The sequence below is a fragment of the Dothidotthia symphoricarpi genome (genome assembly GCF_010015815.1).
Source record: "Dothidotthia symphoricarpi CBS 119687 unplaced genomic scaffold P153scaffold_30, whole genome shotgun sequence".
Taxonomy (NCBI): Eukaryota; Fungi; Ascomycota; class Dothideomycetes; order Pleosporales; family Dothidotthiaceae; genus Dothidotthia; species Dothidotthia symphoricarpi.
The window spans coordinates 48,494-63,073 of record NW_022985037.1 but is presented as its reverse complement, the minus strand read 5'-3'; the positions used below and the strand labels follow the sequence as shown (position 1 = coordinate 63,073).

Below are 14,580 nucleotides of genomic sequence, written 5' to 3'. Positions count from 1 at the left end.
TATTCGGAGTTCAGCAATTGATAATCTTATTTCTGAGCGACAACACCAGCGTAGCGGTCATACAGGTAGAACTACAACTTGAATTGACTGTATCTATTACCCACTCCCGCTTGAAGTAATCCTCTCGATCGTTTGGTTTAGCTAATATACCAAGAAGATTCAGGAATTAGGAAATCCCACTACCACGCTTATACATCAGCTACGTTAGGCGAGGACACATCTGAGATCCCACTATAGTAAACATGCGTCGAATCGAAATACATATTAAACGTGTCGAACCAGGGACACGTGTCTTCCACCAACTCTCCAGGCGAGAAAGCGTTTGCCTCGCGTAGCTGAGCGCGAAAAGCCTCTTCAAACATCCTCCTCTTTTCAGTACCTTCCTGGTCCCAGCCATCATGGAGCTTTCGCCATATGGCTCGCGCGTCTTCATAACTTGCAGAAACGCGGTTTTGTCTTTTCTCGATAGCAGTTTTGAACTCAGCCGGAGTGTGTTCGCAGAAGCGCGACTTGGTTTCATCTTCTTGGCCAGAACCGTATCCATTATGGTGTGTATCCTTGAGGTGTTGCCTCCATGTATCTTTCTCCGTGAATGTGCTATCGCAGTCGGACTTGGGGCATGTGATTGTAGAGCCTACTGCGTATCGTGCATATGACTCTACTCTTAGCCATCTCAAACCTCTCGATTCTAACACCGACTGTTCCTGGTTCGAAAGAAATGTCAGAAACGTGCCAAGGGGATAAGTTGAAAACCGTTTTGGTGGAAGTAATATACGACTCGGGGTCCAATCCTCCTCCACAATTTGCCATGAAGGCCTGAGATCAGCAGCTACCCGCCACAATCTGTGGGGCTTTTGAGGAAGCCTGATTCCTGACCGATTATCTTCCACAGCGAGAAAGACAATGATATTGGGCGGAGCTTGTTGAACAACAAGCGTTAACGCAGAGTAGGCAACATCATACTCGTCGTCAGGGGGCAGAGCACCCATTCGCGACAACAGCCCAGTCAACACCACCTTTTTAATTGAAGGAAAGGTTTGTTGAACTCTGCTCCAGAAACTCTGAGCCTTCTCAACTGTGTTCATTTGCTGCCGTGCGTGTGGGGTTTCGTTGTCTGCTTGGAATACCAATTCCAGTCTGCCTAGCTCGAATTCAATTTGTGCAATCCGACTTGCGAACTCGGGACAAAACTGAAGAATTGGGTGCAGATATTGGTAGGTAAATTTATAAGCATCCTGACAGTAGTACCAGATGTCTTGATGAGCCCAGAATAGCTTCGATGCTTCACTTCGGCTATGTGCACACGTGTGCATGAGCTGGAAAAGTGTTGAGGCGTCGCAACATTCGTAAATACGAAACTGAATCTCGACTGGCAAATCGAGAAAAGAAGGGAAGGATGCTGATGTTGTAGAGGGTTCCCATAATTTCGGATTTCCAAAGTACTTGAAAGGAACCAATATTTTCTCAGGCCATGTCATACAAAGATTGACATCCCACATCCTGACAGCGCGAAGAGAGAGTAGGAAGAGAAAGGATGTTCTGTTGGGTGCCTGGAGTAGATATGATACTTGGCTGCGCCACACCCCACTAAGACCCTACTAAGAATAGTTTTACCCCGCTCGTATACTGTACAAGCTTGCCCAATTGCAGCACTACTAGCAGGGATGGCAGTCTGCCATACACGGTATCGCGTACTTCGTAGAATTCCATCTGCCAACGTCGATCACTGCAGTCCAGCAGGTGACAACTGTACGAAGGAGCTGATTGTAATCTATGAGACAGCTGAATCAGGGGGCAAGCTCTGACCCACCCCGGAGTTGTAGCAAGCAGATGGAAGAGGCGTTTCGTCTCCAAGCATAAGATCCCATAGTCCTGAAAGTGCTGAGTATCGGAACGGTGGTCGCAATGCTGCAAGGTACCTTCATCCTGCTTTCAGTTGTGGGAGCGCCTGGCGCAGGTTGCGTTCCTCCATCCTTCGCGGATGATATAGCGTCACGTTGTCATACACGTCTCTCCTTCAGGGAGAATGGCCTCACATTAGGACTTCAACCTACTCTACAACGGTGTTGCCCACAGCGTTGTGTATGATCAACAACTCTCTCCCACAATCCACGAGGCAAGAGCATCTCGGCAGCTCTTCACGCGAGCGGCAAGGCGCTCAAAGCGGAAGGAGCAAACGGGATCCGGATGTTTCGGTCTAATTTTACACATGAGTTATGGGGTATGTTGTTTACCGCCTGCTGCTTGGCACTCCTCCCCTTGCAATTCCAGGCCTATGTTACTTCGAACTGATACCTCAATGCCTGAGGGTTACTGCTATCGCTTGGCACTGGATACGGGTCGGAAGTGACGCTCGATCAGGCAAAAGCTAAGAAAGGCAGGAGACGCTTGACAAGATGTTACCTCTTGAAGGAGCGCGAGTGTCCAGTTTTGCCTCACGTAAGTTTAACCTTGCAAGACATCATGAATTGAGCTGGGGTGTATAAGTACAGCATTCGAACCCAACGCTGGTCTCCACCCGTATCCTCAAGTACACCTCGCCATGCAGTTCTTCACCCGCATTTTTACTCTTGCGGTGGCTGCGGCGCCACTTCTGTCTCAAGCAGCACCTCTCACTCCTCGCCAGAGTGGAGGGAAGTACATTGTTCAGTTGAAGCCTAGCATCGACATTGCTTCAATCGCTGTCCATCACAACAACGTTCGCGAGATCCATGCCCGCAACCTTGCCGGCCGTCAAGATGGTGGAGCCCCCGAGGGTATTGATCGTAAATTCGACTTCGGCGAGTTCAAGGGCTACTCCGGATCGTTCGACGCAGCGACGGTTGAGGAATTGAAGAGTCTGCCAGAGGTGAGCAGTCCCAACACGCGGCTTGGATATGGTCATTGACAAGCTCACAGGTTCTTCTCGTTGAAGAGGACTACATCATGACAACCAGTACTCTCATCACCCGTAAGTAGTCGTAAGCGTGTAACGACCCTGCCACTTACATCATACCAGAGTCCAACTCTACCTGGGGCCTTGGTAGCATCTCATCCCGAACTGAAGGTGCAACCAGCTACATCTACGATTCCACAGCGGGCCAGGGCACGTACTCCTACGTTATCGACTCCGGAATTCGCATCACTCACAGCGACTTCGGCGATCGAGCGACCTGGGGTTTCAACGCTGTCAACGACCTCGACACAGACAACCTAGGCCATGGAACCCACGTCGCCGGCACAATTGGCGGAACCACCTACGGCGTCGCCAAGCGCACCAACCTCATCGCCGTCAAAGTCCTAGAAGGAAACGAAGGCTCCACTTCAGACGTCATTTCCGGCCTCGAATGGACCATCAACGACATCGTGACCAAGAACCGTCAAGATTCCGCCGTCATCAACATATCGCTCGGTGGCCCTGGAGCCGAAGTCTGGGACGCAGCCATCACATCTGCCTGGAACGCGGGCGTTCTGATTGTCGTCGCCGCTGGGAACGACGGCCAACTGGCTTCCACCAAGTCGCCTGGCCGCTCCCCAGAGGCGCTCACCGTGGGGAACATACAGCAGAATGGCGCCCGCAATCCGTTCAGTAACTTTGGGGATGCTGTTGATATCTGGGCGGCTGGGACGGATGTGGTGTCTGCTTACTACTCCTCGGACAGCGCTACTGCGACCTTAACGGGGACTTCTATGGCTTCGCCGCATGTTGCTGGGTTGGTGTCGTATGTTCGTGGTCTTGAGGGGTTGTCGAGCGCGTCGGCGGTTAAGGCGAGATTGGTGGAATTGGCTACTCTGAATCGTGTGACGGATACTCAGGGCGCGGCGAATCTGTTGGCGTACAATGGGAATGGTCGCTAGAGTTTGGTTACCCCAGTTCGGTATGGGGGAGACGTACCTCAAGGAGGTGGATTCTAGATACACTGAGAATGATCGTGTGCAAGCTTTTCGTCAGGGTTTTTCCAACCATGAGATTTCACCGCAAGACTTCATTCCCGACTTGTCGATGAGTGAGTAAAGACAGGCAACACAACGTGACAAAGCAACGAAGCTATCTCAACAAAATACGATATGGAATGGGGATGTTGACTAACTATCGACCCCAACGCACCGTCTCTCACACCAAAAACAACACACAATCACCGTCCAACAACCATCTATTCAATCGGATCGCGCCCTCCGCGCTTCTTCATCTCTTCAAGGTATTCCTCCTCAGTCTCCAGATCAAACTCCATAGGGCGCGTCAGAGGCAGCATAGAAACGCCCTTTTCTTCCATGAGCTTGAGGCGCTTAGCGGTCATCGGCTTGGTTCTATTGACGCTGTAACTATAGCATATAGTCAGTATGTGGTTGCGAGGTTAGCGGGGGTTGGGATGGCCTTACAGTTTTACGCGACTAGAGGAATAGTTAGCGGTGGTTTCATTAACTGGTGTTTGGGATGGGGGGTTTACTTACTGGCATGAGGATGTTACGTGAAGATCCCAGTTCCTATTTACGGTCAGAGAGTTTCAGTAAGATGAGGGAAGGGGGATGCTATGTACCATGCGCTGCGCACAAATGTGGGTTGCGTCTGCCGATAGAGTCAGTATAATCCCAGCTTGAACTTCGTCAAAGAGCACTCACGTTCAACGCATCATCCCAGCACCGCACGCAGAATTCACTATATCCTGTGAGCAATTTACCCACACATGTTTGTGTGTATGGGGACTTACAGCCAGCCCTCCGCATCGACCGGAATCTCATACTCCCACGTGCGCCAAGCGTGGAGATACTTTGTGCTGAGCTGGTCGTACGGCACTTGATACCAGACACCTCCACCATCGGCGCTGACCTCGACACGCTCAGGCCAACCGCTCCCACTATAAGCCCAGCCAGTCAACTTGATCTTGCCGTCATGCATGATGACGTCCTTGTCAACGGGCGTCATGATGGCGCTGGCAACGGGCATAGTCTGGATACTAAACCCGTTGCTGTACGTGGCGTTGTGCTTCCCGACCTGGGGCGTGTAGTAGATGTACTCCTTCATCTGGACGGGGGCGAGACTGGGGTCCGAAATGACGTTGATGCGGGTCAGCCATTTGCAGCTTCGTGCGCCGATGTAGCCCATGACTACGACACGCAGCGGGCCACCGTGGATCGGGGGTAGTGTTTCGCCATTCACCTCCCAGGCCAGCATGACTTCGTTGACTTTCATTTTGCGCGAGGGTACCGACACGCCGTAGTTGTAGACTTGGCCCTTCTTGAAGTAGGTGTCGGCTCCGAAGAACTCCAGATGCTTTCCGTTGTCTTTCAGTCCGCCGCAGTACTTGATGACTTTCTTCAAGCTCACTCCAGTCCAGCGGGATGTGCCGATTGCTCCCTCGCCCCAGGGTGCGTTGATGAGCTCGTCTCCGTCGCCGGGGTAGTCGTGGATTTGCTCAAGGCGACGCGTGCCGGAGCATTGCAGAGTCACAGTCGTCGACATGCGCGGGAAGATGCTCTCATCCTGAAGCTCCGCGAGGGTGATCTTCTTGGGGTTGTTGACCAGGCCTTCAACCTCGAAGTAATACGAAGCAGGGTCTATCTCAGGAATACCGCCATGGTTGCGAACGAAGAGATCCTTGTTGTCGGTTATCTCGGTCTAACAAAAGGTCAGCTCGCAGTCTTGTGCTGGTCAGTGCGTACAAACCTCTACTAAGCGTTTCTGTACATTTGTTAGTATTGGACCAAGCGAGCTTGAAAAGCTTACTCACCCTTGGCGGTTCGCCGTTGTACGGAAATTGTAGTACGTGTAGCATATCCTCGCTTTTCTCCTTCAAGACGTGCTCCCATGAGATATCCGGCATATCCTTTAAGGTGTCCCCCAAGGCATAGTGGTAATGCCTGATCCAGTCAGTCGGCATTCAAGAGTTGTAGAGCCGTGAGATTTACTTCCAGCGCACTCCCTCAAGAAGGGGATTAGTCTTCGGCAATGGCTCGAGCTGGAACTCGGGCGGCTGGCAATCTTACGTTAGAGGAGGTGCATATATAGTCCACAGTAATACTGACAACAGGGAAGTCATATTTGGCCAAAATATCAGCAGCCTGCTTCTTCTTCTCCGGGTACTTCTCCCACTCAATATAGCCTCTCCATCCCTCTCGCTCTTCCGGGAATACAGGCGCATCGCCTATCAGCTGAAACGGCTTCGCATTTGGTTCCGCGGGCGCCATATTGAAAAAGAGTTTGTTGCAGAACAGAAGACGATTTCGAAGCCGACCAGCGCCTGAATATGAAGCATACTACGATACGACCCTGGTGTGGTATGCCGGACCAACACCGAGGCACATGGTCATGATTCCAAGATTATCAACCACTCTTTCAAGGATCGTGCAGGAACTTGATGCCTGCGGTGCAGATGCGAGTGGATTAATGGACGATTAGATTAGAAATTGACGAATGGTATCGTTGGTTTTTGGTTAGGCGTGGCCCAAACAGACATAGAGCTGCACATTAATGCGTCACGATGATGGCGTCGATATCCGACCTCACTGTACAGGGGATATGCTGCTAACACTGCGCAGTTGGACAGGGACAACTGCCGAACAGACTCTCCTTGCCTGTGGAAACGCGCGAGTGGTAAGCAAGAGTGTCTGATTCGAACAGAGGGCAAGGTCGAACTCGCAAGGCGTGGCATTATCGGTTGTGTATGTCGAGCTACCGCCATCCATTGTCCATGGTCGATGTGCGCTCAAATCCAAGCATCACCACAGATCGACTTCTCAAATCCGATAAAGAAAGAAAAACAAGCGAGAATAACGGTCGTGGAAACCTCCGTCGAAAACCAGGCCTTGAAGCCACGCTAGCAAGGGCAACACGAGCCCGCTAGTCCAGGAAGAGCTTGACAACTCCTCCATTCCCCACAACAGCAAAGCCTAGGCGATGGAAACATGTTCCGAAAAGCTTACTCTGCCCCTTTGGGTTTCTGTGGGAACCCAGCGAATTGAGACGCTGCGCTAGGTACGGGGTGTCGCGACGATTTTCCCAATCACGTGCGCAAAGTCAGCACTACGAAGACCAGAACTTTGAAACAGCGCGACATCAGAGCAAACACATTATGTATAGTTGTCAGTTGACTCTAGAGATTAAAATATCAACCTGTATTTCATTTGTAAAGCTCAAATCCTGCGATTTACACTCAAAGTGGAGATGCTGTTGCACGTGATTGGGAAAATCGTCGCGACACCCCGTGGTATGTCCCGATCTTGCGACACCCAGGTCCTTGTGAGCCGGATGGAGTTGGATACCGTATTCTTACCCCAGGCGCTGCTGCGGTATTTAGCACAAACCCGCTTCGCTTCGTAAGCACTCGCGCGAAACTCGGTAGTAACGCAACACCGTACTTGCTCCGAAGATGTGCAATAATCCTCGCAACGTCTTGCATACCGTATCTCTTTCCAAAGCTATCCCAGTCGGTGCAGCAGAGCAAAGACTTGATGTTTATAAAGATTAATTGTGTCGATCAACACTTTCAACGTTTATTCCCACACCATGCGAGATGAGAAAAGATCAATTTCAAAACGACATATCACGTCTAAGACTTTTCCTATCCCATGCCTTCCCTTCACGCAAGATGAGCTTCCCCCTTCCCTGTCCCTATCCCCGTCCCGTCATCACCAGATCCATTTCCCTTCGCTATCGTAAATGAGTGCTAAACTACTATGTAGGAGATATTTAAGCAGCAGTGTCCGTGATGAGCTTTGTGATTTTACCAATGGCGATGGTTTGGCCTTGGTCCCTGATTATATTGTTAGCAACAACACCTCTCGAGCAAGCTTCGAGGGCAGTGGACATGACATACCTCAGTGTAAACCGACCCAACTGTGGGTAATCCTCAAATCGCTCCACGCAAATAGACCCAGCCGTACCCGTAACCTCCAATCTAGCGATAATACTCATACCCTTTGTCGCAAACCCCGGCGCCTTCTTACTCTTACGGCCCGTGCCCTTCTCCAGCTTATGCAGCAGCGCCGAGATAGTGACTTCCTCCTGCGCGGCGTGCACGTGCAGCACGCAGTTAAACCCGGCTGTCAGGATGGACTTGAGATCCAGCAGCACGACCTGAGCCTCGAACTGGGAGACGCAGTGCACAGGTCGTTTGGGCGAGCAGAGCACGTAGCCGGGGAGGATGTCTTCTTCTTCCACGCCGCGGAGGCGGATGCGGACTTGGTCTCCGCACATGGCGCCGGGGATTTCTTCTTCTTGCTCGCCGTAGAGAGCGGAGATGTGGATGAGTTGGCGGTTGGGCATCATGAGGTATTTGTTTTCTTTCTTGATGATACCTGGACGGATTAGTAGGGGTAAAGGGTGTTCGGGAAATGTACTTACCGGACTCGATCTTGCCTTCGACCATGGTTCCTAGGTCCTTGTACTTGGCAGCGATGGGCATCATGAATGGCGCATTGAGCTTGCGGTCGAGAGCCTGCATGTCGTCGAGGTATTCGAGAAGAGATGGGCCGCCGTACCATGGTGCAAGGGTTTTGGGCACTCGTTCTTTGATACCTGTGAAGGTTTGTGCGCTGACGGGCATCATGGCAATGTCTGTCTTGGGGTTGTACCCTACGCCCTTCAAGAACATGACCAGCTTGGAAGTGCACTCTTTGTATCGCTCCTCGGACCATTCGACAGTAGGGTCGTCCATTTTGTTGACGACGATGATCAGCTTGTTGACACCTTGGGTCTTGGCTAACATGGCGTGCTCTCGGGTCTGGCCTCCCTTCTCGAAACCAGTCTCGTACTCTCCCTTTCGGGCAGAGATGACGAGGATTCCGACATCAGCCTGTGACGCGCCGCCAATCATGTTGGGAACGTATGTCTTGTGACCTGGAAGCGATGAGACATGAAATAAGCCTTGGGTTGGGATACTAACCAGGAGCATCCAGAATGGAGTAACGTCGCTTCTCCGTCTCGAAGAAGCCTCGCCCAACTTCGATTGTCTTACCCTGCGCACGCTCTTCCTTGTTCAGATCGAGAGCCCATGAAATGTACCATGTCTCTCGGCCGGCATCCTTTGCTTCCCTCTTATACTTGTCCAGTGTCCGCTCATCAACCATGCCAGTGGAGATGAGGATGCTACCACCGAGTGTCGACTTCCCTGCGTCGACGTGACCCAGGAAAATGATGTTCACGTGCTCCTTGCCGTATATCTCGGCAAGCGTAGCCTCGTCGACAACTTCAGCCAATTCCTGCTCGACGTCGGCTGCCTTGGCGACAGTCTTTTCTTGCCGCGATGGGCTGTCGCGTCCCGATGGTGTTGGTGAGGTGCGACCAGATGATGGGGGCGTTGACTTTGTAGGCTCTCCTGTCTTCTCGATGGCCTTGGCGGCTGTGACCTTGGCTCCAGCCTCGGGCGCCGCCTTGTCGACGTTCTCCTTTGCAGACGCAGCAGCGGGTGCAGTTGATCCGATGGAGAGTACCTTGGTCTGGCCAGCCTTCTCCACCTTGGGCGCGGCGATGTCAGCGCCAATAGACAGAACTTTTACTTTGGGCGCAGTGTCGCCACCGATAGACAGGACCTTTGCCTTTGGTGCCGCCTCTTTCGCAGGTGCCGGGCTCTCTGAGCCTGTCTGGTCCGCCTCCCCTCGCTTTGCGATTTTGACTGGTGCCTGGCGCTGCTGCTGTTGCGGGGGCTGGTAGCCTTGTTGCTGCTGTTGCTGCTGCTGTTGTCCGTATTGGTTGTAGTTGGGATAGCCGCCTTGGCCCTGCTGTTGGCCCTGTTGCTGCTGCTGGCCATACTGAGGGTAGCCACCTTGCTGGTAGCCGTACTGCCCGTAGCCCTGGTTGTATTGCCCGTACTGCTGGTACTGGCCGTATGCCTGCTGGCCGTATCCGCCGTACGCCTGCTGTCCGGGGACGAAGGCCTGTGCGCCGGGGACAAAGGCCTGCGCGCCGGGCACAAACGACTGGGCGCTGTTCATGTTGAGGTTCTGGGCCTGCTGCGCGAGCCTCTCCTCCTCGTCTTCCCAGCTGTCGGCCATGGTGTGGGCGGGCTGCGGCTGTGCGCTTTTTCGATGTGCTTCGGGGGGGCGGGCGCCGGAAATATGTGTGCTCGTGCAGCGTTCGATGGTGTGTAGAGAGCGACTCGGGGCTGTGTTATAGTTATGCGGAAGGCGAGAAATGTGCCGCCTCTCGCTCGCACTTTGGTTTTTGGTGGGGTTGCCCGCGACCCAAAGGTGGGGCTCGACTCACTCTGCCTCACATTGGCTGCCTTTCCAAACACAGGCATAGCAACACAAGGACAAGGACACCGACCACCTGAAACACCAATCACTTTCTGTACTACCTACCTCCTTGCACTTCTTTCCGCTTCCGTCCATCTAGCAAACAACTCTTCTGACTCAATGCTCTTCTCCCCAGCCCTTTCGCCTCCATCCAACTCAACAGGCACCAACTTGATATAGCACACTAGTCAAGATGGAGGTCCTGCTAGCAAAGGTATGATTACGAGATCTAACTCTACAGTCATCTCCATCAACTCTGCAGCACATCCATCATATACGGTACAGATGACTCACTATGACAGGTCACCCAGCAGGCCATGAGCTATGCTATTCGCAGTGGCATAGCAATCACGAGCACATATGCGCTTAAACAATGTGGTCGACTCATGAAGGTACGTGAATGATGCTTTTGTATGACCATCCACTAACAATCTCAGACAGTCGAGGGTCGTGAGAAAGAGGAGCTTGCTACACTACAGTTCAGGCTGGATTCCAAGATCAAGGTACGCGTCATAATTCATATACCAGCAGCCTTCGCTGACCAGGCAGATCATCTCTCCGGCAATAGACATGATCGAACTCATTGCTGCCCGTGGAAACACGTCTCTTGAGTCAGCTGTCACGCTCACCAAATCCCTTCGATGGGACATTCAAGAGCTAGGCAATCGCGTAGAGAAGGCCGTAGCAGAAGAGCAGCTTTCTCGTAGGGGCAGCTCGAAGGCTAAGTCACGAGCTCAAAACGACCTCGAGCTGAAGATCATCATCTCTGATATGAAGAAACTCCTGGACCGCATCGAAGATGCAGTTCCGTTGATCAATCTGGCGATCACAACTTCCGGAGTCAGCCTTTCCCACACGCTCCCAGCCACAGTGTCACCATCTCGACTTCTGCAGGCGAGTACCTTTTTGACCTCCGGAGATGGCCAGTACTGCATGACAAAACCAAGGGCGCAGCAGATTGGACCGACCTTTTTCCTTTCCATGTATATGTTGTTTGCGGGTTATGCAAATAGACCACACGAAGAGGGCATTCGCGAAACCACATGGAAAGAGGTGATGCACAAGGCTCGTGTAACACTTCTCAGAGTTCCACTTGACAACGTCTACGACTATCCAATACCTTTTGGGTCGAACGTCCGACGGGCTGATGAGGCTAATCACAATCACATACCGTCCGACAGCAAATTGCAAGAATACGCCTATCAGTTACTCATTGTTGAGGATCTCGATGACGGCCGTATGCACAACTACGAGGATGATGAGCCATGCCCAGAACCATATGATGGGATTGCGCAAGCGGGTCTTCGCGAGATCGTACCCATCCACGAGATTTCTAAAATCTTCTACGCGGATACTGGCAAGATCCTCAATATCGGTACCGAGGGAGAGTCCAGCAACCCTATTTTGCTACTCAAGCGCGACATCAACGCGACACCTCCACGCCGCACCATGGAGCGAGCGGCCACTGAGACCGGTTATGAGTCGGACGATTCGCACACAGTCGGCGCTGATCGAACGGACGATGAGCAGTCAGAGCTGGATGATCAGTTGCGCCGAGAATCAACACCGGATTTGCACGAAGAGCTTCACCAAGAACCTGCGATGCCCAAATTTCCCTGGCGTCTTCCGCCAACGCTTGACCTCGAATGGATGGCATTCGAAGTATACACAGAAGAGCCGTCAACCGACTCCGAACTCGACGAAACTGAGGACTCCGAGTTGGACCTTCCGTCACCCTCGCCAGCATACACGGAGTCTCAACGTTCGCGCTCAGAGTCCCCAAGCCTTCTCGAAGACCTCTCGAATCTAAACATCGATTCATCAACGCCCTCCGACTCACCCCAACCCACCCACCAAACCCAGCTCATCCCCTCCCCCCAAAAGAAACCCGCACCAATAACCCGAAACACACCCCAGCCACCACCCCCCGCCCTCCCCGCCATAAAAACCTCCCTCTCCCTCCTCGAAATGCTCATCCGCCTCACCGCCCTCCAGCAATTCCAGCAATCATCCCACCTCGCCATCCCCGACGAATTCCTCACCTTCTTCCTCTCGGAAAGCAGCACCTCGGGCGCAGGCGGCGACGCCGACCTGCGCCGTCGCTACCGTCGCGAAGCCCGCATGAGAGTCGGCTTCGACCCGTATGACGAGAGTCCCATCAAGCGCCGCGGCGAAGAGTACCTCGCTCATGAATTCCACGACCATGACGACGCGGACGATCCGCCGCCATTCGACTACGACGCCTATCCCACACGCGGCTCCTACCCCAGCTCCCGCTCCCCGTCTATCAATAGCTCCGCGCCCGCGTCTAGCAGCCGGCCTAACTCAACGGCTAGTCTGCTCAAGGGCGCGAGGTCGGAGGTGTCTCATGCGTCGTCGCCTAGTCCGCTGCTGAGGCGCGCGACGACGCAGCCGGGGGGGAATAGGGCGCTTAGGCAGCCGAGTTTTAGGATTGGGCATGTTGTGTTGCCGAGGCCCGGGCGCAGACCGGAGACGCCGCCGGGTGCTGGGACGTAGGTGGATGGGTAGGTAGATTTCTTGTGGTGGGGAGGAGTTTTCGAATGGAGGGGGTTTGAGCATGAAGATACGGAGTTTGAGATACCACTACATCATAGCATAGCATAGCATATCACAGCATACAATCAAATAGCATAGCGAACATCATAACCTCATAAGATCCCATCCCCCACCAAAAACTCCCCCAAACCAAAGTAAAGAAAAAGAAAACAAGCTACTCCCAATCCTCCTCCTCACTCTCCTCACCACCCCCCCTCTTCTCCCTATCCGCACCCCCCTGCAGCGGACTCCCCGTCGCGCGACTCGTCGCCCCGCTCACCAGGTCATAACTCGCATCGCTATCCGCGACGCTTTTTTCGTCGTTTGAGCGGCGGGGTAAGGGTGTGGGTTTGAGTGTTTCTTTGGAGGCGGCGGGGTGGATTGCTTGGTTCGACTTGGATTGGGAGGGGGGTGGTGCTGTGGAAGTAGTGGGGGGTGTGGATTCGTCGTCTGAGTCTTCTTCCGAATCATCGTCTTCTTCGGAGGAGGCTTCTGAGGAGTCGGAGTCGGAGGTTTCTGTTTTCTTGGGGGGTTGTGTTTGTTTGGGGGGGGAGGTGGGGGGTTGTGCTTCTTTTGCTTGGGGGGGTTGCGAGGGTTCGGGGGCGGGTTGTTTCTTGGGGGCTGCTGCTTCTGCGTCGGATTCATCGTCGTCGTTGTCGTCGGATTCTTCTTCGTCTGTGTCTTCGCCCCAGGCTACTTCTTCTTCGTCGGCGGGGGTGGATGCTGAGACGGGTTAGCTTGGGAGCAGGAATGACAACGACGATGGAGATTGTATGTAACGTACCTTTCAACAGGTCCTTCCTTCGCTGCTCCTCGCTCTCAATCACATGGCGTAGGAAGTAGTACCTGCACCAAAACGCCGCGTAGTCGACTCGCTCAGGCACGACCTTCTCCATGGCACTCCTCAGCTCATCATGCTTCTCCAGATCCTTGGCGATGGCGTCTGTTTTCTTCTCCACGTCGAACTCGGTCTTCCACTCCTCCCACTGAGGGCTAGTGGGGTCTTTCAAGAAAGAGTCCAGCGAGGAGTGGATAACGTGGAGTTGTGCATCGAAACGCGTGGCATGCACGACCTTCTTGCCACTGCTGTCCTTTGATTCGAAGAGCACGGCGGCGTTTGTGTCGGCTTCAGAGCCAGATGCGGGGGGTGCAATGGACACGGCCTCGCTCAGAAAGTTGCGGATATTGGTTCCAAACTTCAGCAACGCCTCATCTGCTGCATCCTCTGCCTTTTCCATGTCCTTGAACCGCTTTGTAGCTTCAGATCGGAAGCGCGAGAGCATGCTTTCTGCCTCCCTGACGATGTCGGCGGGCAGCGATTCCGGGCGGTCGGGGTGCGCCGTCATGTCTTCCTTTTCCTCCTGGATCGAGCCATCTTTGGCGGAAGACTCGGGCTTCAGTGTGGGGATGTCGCCGGCTTGGAGGGATATCTTGCGTGCGTGGCTGATCAGCGAGGAGACGCCAGCGGTTGCATTCTGGACCGTGGGCGCGTATTGCTTGCTCGCGTTGTCGATGTACTGCTCGCCCTATTCAGCGCCCCAGTCAGTAGCCGTTTGCTCTCAGTATGGCAGCATGCAGGATTCGTACCTGCTTCTTAACGGTGCCGAAGAACCCTCCTATGCGCGCGGCCCACGGGCTGCTGGAGATGGCCTTGTATGCATCCTGGAACTCGGCGTTGAAGTTATTTGCCTGCGGCTGGGCGCTGCCACTGGCAGATTCCTGCTTGGGACCGTCCTCGGGATAAGTTTCCTGTTGAATGTGGTCGTATGCAGAGTCCATGTTGGGTGTGTGGGAGGGGAAGGGAGACCGTTG

The 14,580-nt window shown here is 53.4% G+C and overlaps 6 protein-coding genes across 6 annotated transcripts; 2 read left to right on the top strand and 4 right to left on the bottom strand.

The window, feature by feature from the left end:
- Positions 1–11: 11 nt before the first annotated feature.
- On the bottom strand, positions 12–1,499 carry P153DRAFT_435860 (uncharacterized protein; the record flags this gene model as incomplete). Its single annotated transcript, XM_033673187.1, has 1 exon — positions 12–1,499. The coding sequence occupies one exon, from the start codon at positions 1,497–1,499 to the stop codon at positions 189–191; it is 1,311 nt and encodes a 436-aa protein (XP_033517922.1). The 3' UTR covers positions 12–188.
- Positions 1,500–2,542: 1,043 nt separating this feature from the next.
- P153DRAFT_351950 (subtilisin-like protease-like protein) lies at positions 2,543–3,932 on the top strand (the record flags this gene model as incomplete). The annotated part of the gene is made up of 3 exons (XM_033666360.1): positions 2,543–2,848; positions 2,899–2,950; positions 2,999–3,932. 3 exons carry the CDS (start codon positions 2,543–2,545, stop codon positions 3,835–3,837), a joined length of 1,197 nt encoding a protein of 398 aa, XP_033517921.1. The 3' UTR covers positions 3,838–3,932.
- A 201-nt stretch (positions 3,933–4,133) lies between these two features.
- On the bottom strand, positions 4,134–6,165 carry P153DRAFT_303639 (molybdopterin binding oxidoreductase; the record flags this gene model as incomplete). The annotated part of the gene is made up of 10 exons (XM_033664532.1): positions 4,134–4,302; positions 4,360–4,371; positions 4,432–4,464; positions 4,518–4,546; positions 4,600–4,636; positions 4,689–5,596; positions 5,645–5,659; positions 5,709–5,838; positions 5,887–5,951; positions 6,004–6,165. The coding sequence occupies 10 exons, from the start codon at positions 6,163–6,165 to the stop codon at positions 4,134–4,136; spliced, it is 1,560 nt and encodes a 519-aa protein (XP_033517920.1).
- Positions 6,166–7,594: 1,429 nt separating this feature from the next.
- Positions 7,595–10,104, bottom strand: P153DRAFT_371587 (uncharacterized protein). The gene is made up of 4 exons (XM_033669294.1): positions 8,862–10,104; positions 8,321–8,815; positions 7,794–8,274; positions 7,595–7,730 (listed from the first exon to the last, which is right to left on the bottom strand). Exons 1-4 carry the CDS (start codon positions 9,967–9,969, stop codon positions 7,667–7,669), a joined length of 2,148 nt encoding a protein of 715 aa, XP_033517919.1. The 5' UTR covers positions 9,970–10,104; the 3' UTR covers positions 7,595–7,666.
- A 98-nt stretch (positions 10,105–10,202) lies between these two features.
- On the top strand, positions 10,203–13,069 carry P153DRAFT_161605 (Ran-binding-domain-containing protein). The gene is made up of 4 exons (XM_033662268.1): positions 10,203–10,426; positions 10,515–10,604; positions 10,650–10,715; positions 10,762–13,069. Exons 1-4 carry the CDS (start codon positions 10,406–10,408, stop codon positions 12,727–12,729), a joined length of 2,145 nt encoding a protein of 714 aa, XP_033517918.1. The 5' UTR covers positions 10,203–10,405; the 3' UTR covers positions 12,730–13,069.
- P153DRAFT_435855 (uncharacterized protein) lies at positions 12,755–14,555 on the bottom strand. The gene is made up of 3 exons (XM_033673186.1): positions 14,356–14,555; positions 13,553–14,294; positions 12,755–13,491 (listed from the first exon to the last, which is right to left on the bottom strand). The coding sequence occupies exons 1-3, from the start codon at positions 14,545–14,547 to the stop codon at positions 12,944–12,946; spliced, it is 1,482 nt and encodes a 493-aa protein (XP_033517917.1). The 5' UTR covers positions 14,548–14,555; the 3' UTR covers positions 12,755–12,943.
- Between the last annotated feature and the right edge of the window lie 25 nt (positions 14,556–14,580).